The 658-nt window shown below is 60.5% G+C and overlaps 1 protein-coding gene across 1 annotated transcript in view; it reads left to right on the top strand.

The window, feature by feature from the left end:
- Positions 1-62: 62 nt before the first annotated feature.
- The window catches only part of SNX33 (sorting nexin 33), a 4,688-nt gene continuing 4,092 nt past the window's right edge, over positions 63-658 (top strand). The window contains exon 1 of the mRNA XM_009330115.1: positions 63-655. Within this exon, the coding sequence (XP_009328390.1) occupies positions 526-655 (130 nt within the window). The 5' untranslated portion in view covers positions 63-525. The remainder of the gene's footprint in view (positions 656-658) is intronic.

The raw sequence follows: 658 nt of genomic DNA, 5'->3' as shown, positions 1-658 counted from the left end.
GGTTTGGGGTCGGTTCCCGGCGCTTTCCCGGCACCCACCGACTGGCAGCCGCTGGCGGGGGGAAACCGGGGCGTTTCATCCAGAGGAGCCCCGAGAAAAGTCGCTTTGGATTTATTTCCTCGCTGGCAGCCGGATCTTTTCCTCACGGAAAGTGAAACCGCGGGATCGGCGTCCCAGCGAGATAAAACCTGCGTGGACATGGCAGAGCCCGGCTCCTGGTCCGGCCGGCGTTTATATCCCGTGGGAGCGAAGGAAATGCCGCTCGCTTGACTGGGGAATGTTGTTTTTAACCGGGGTGCTGGGATCGGGGGGGTTACTTGGGCATACGGACCTCGGCGTCGCCTCGTAGAGGGTTTCTTCTCCACCTTTTTTTTTTATTTCCCTGAGAAACCGGCCAACCTTCTTCCCACAGTGCGGGGCGGCCCCGGTGCCGAGCGAGCTTGCGGTATCGGCTGGGGGTTTGGGGGGTTTTTTTTGGCTGCGGGGATTGCGTTACGCCGTGTCCCCCCCCTCCCGGGACCGGCCATGGCGTTGAAAGCCAGAGCGCTTTACAACTTCCAGAGCGAAAACAAAGAGGAGATCAGCATCCAGGAGAACGAGGAGCTCGTCATCTTCAGCGAGAACTCCCTGGACGGGTGGTTACAGGGCCAGAACAGCC

Source organism: Pygoscelis adeliae, unplaced genomic scaffold (genome assembly GCF_000699105.1).
Source record: "Pygoscelis adeliae isolate BGI_AS28 unplaced genomic scaffold, ASM69910v1 Scaffold298, whole genome shotgun sequence".
In the NCBI taxonomy this organism is placed as follows: domain Eukaryota; kingdom Metazoa; phylum Chordata; class Aves; order Sphenisciformes; family Spheniscidae; genus Pygoscelis; species Pygoscelis adeliae.
Note: the sequence above shows the minus strand (reverse complement) of the source record. Positions and strands in the feature narration are given on the sequence as shown.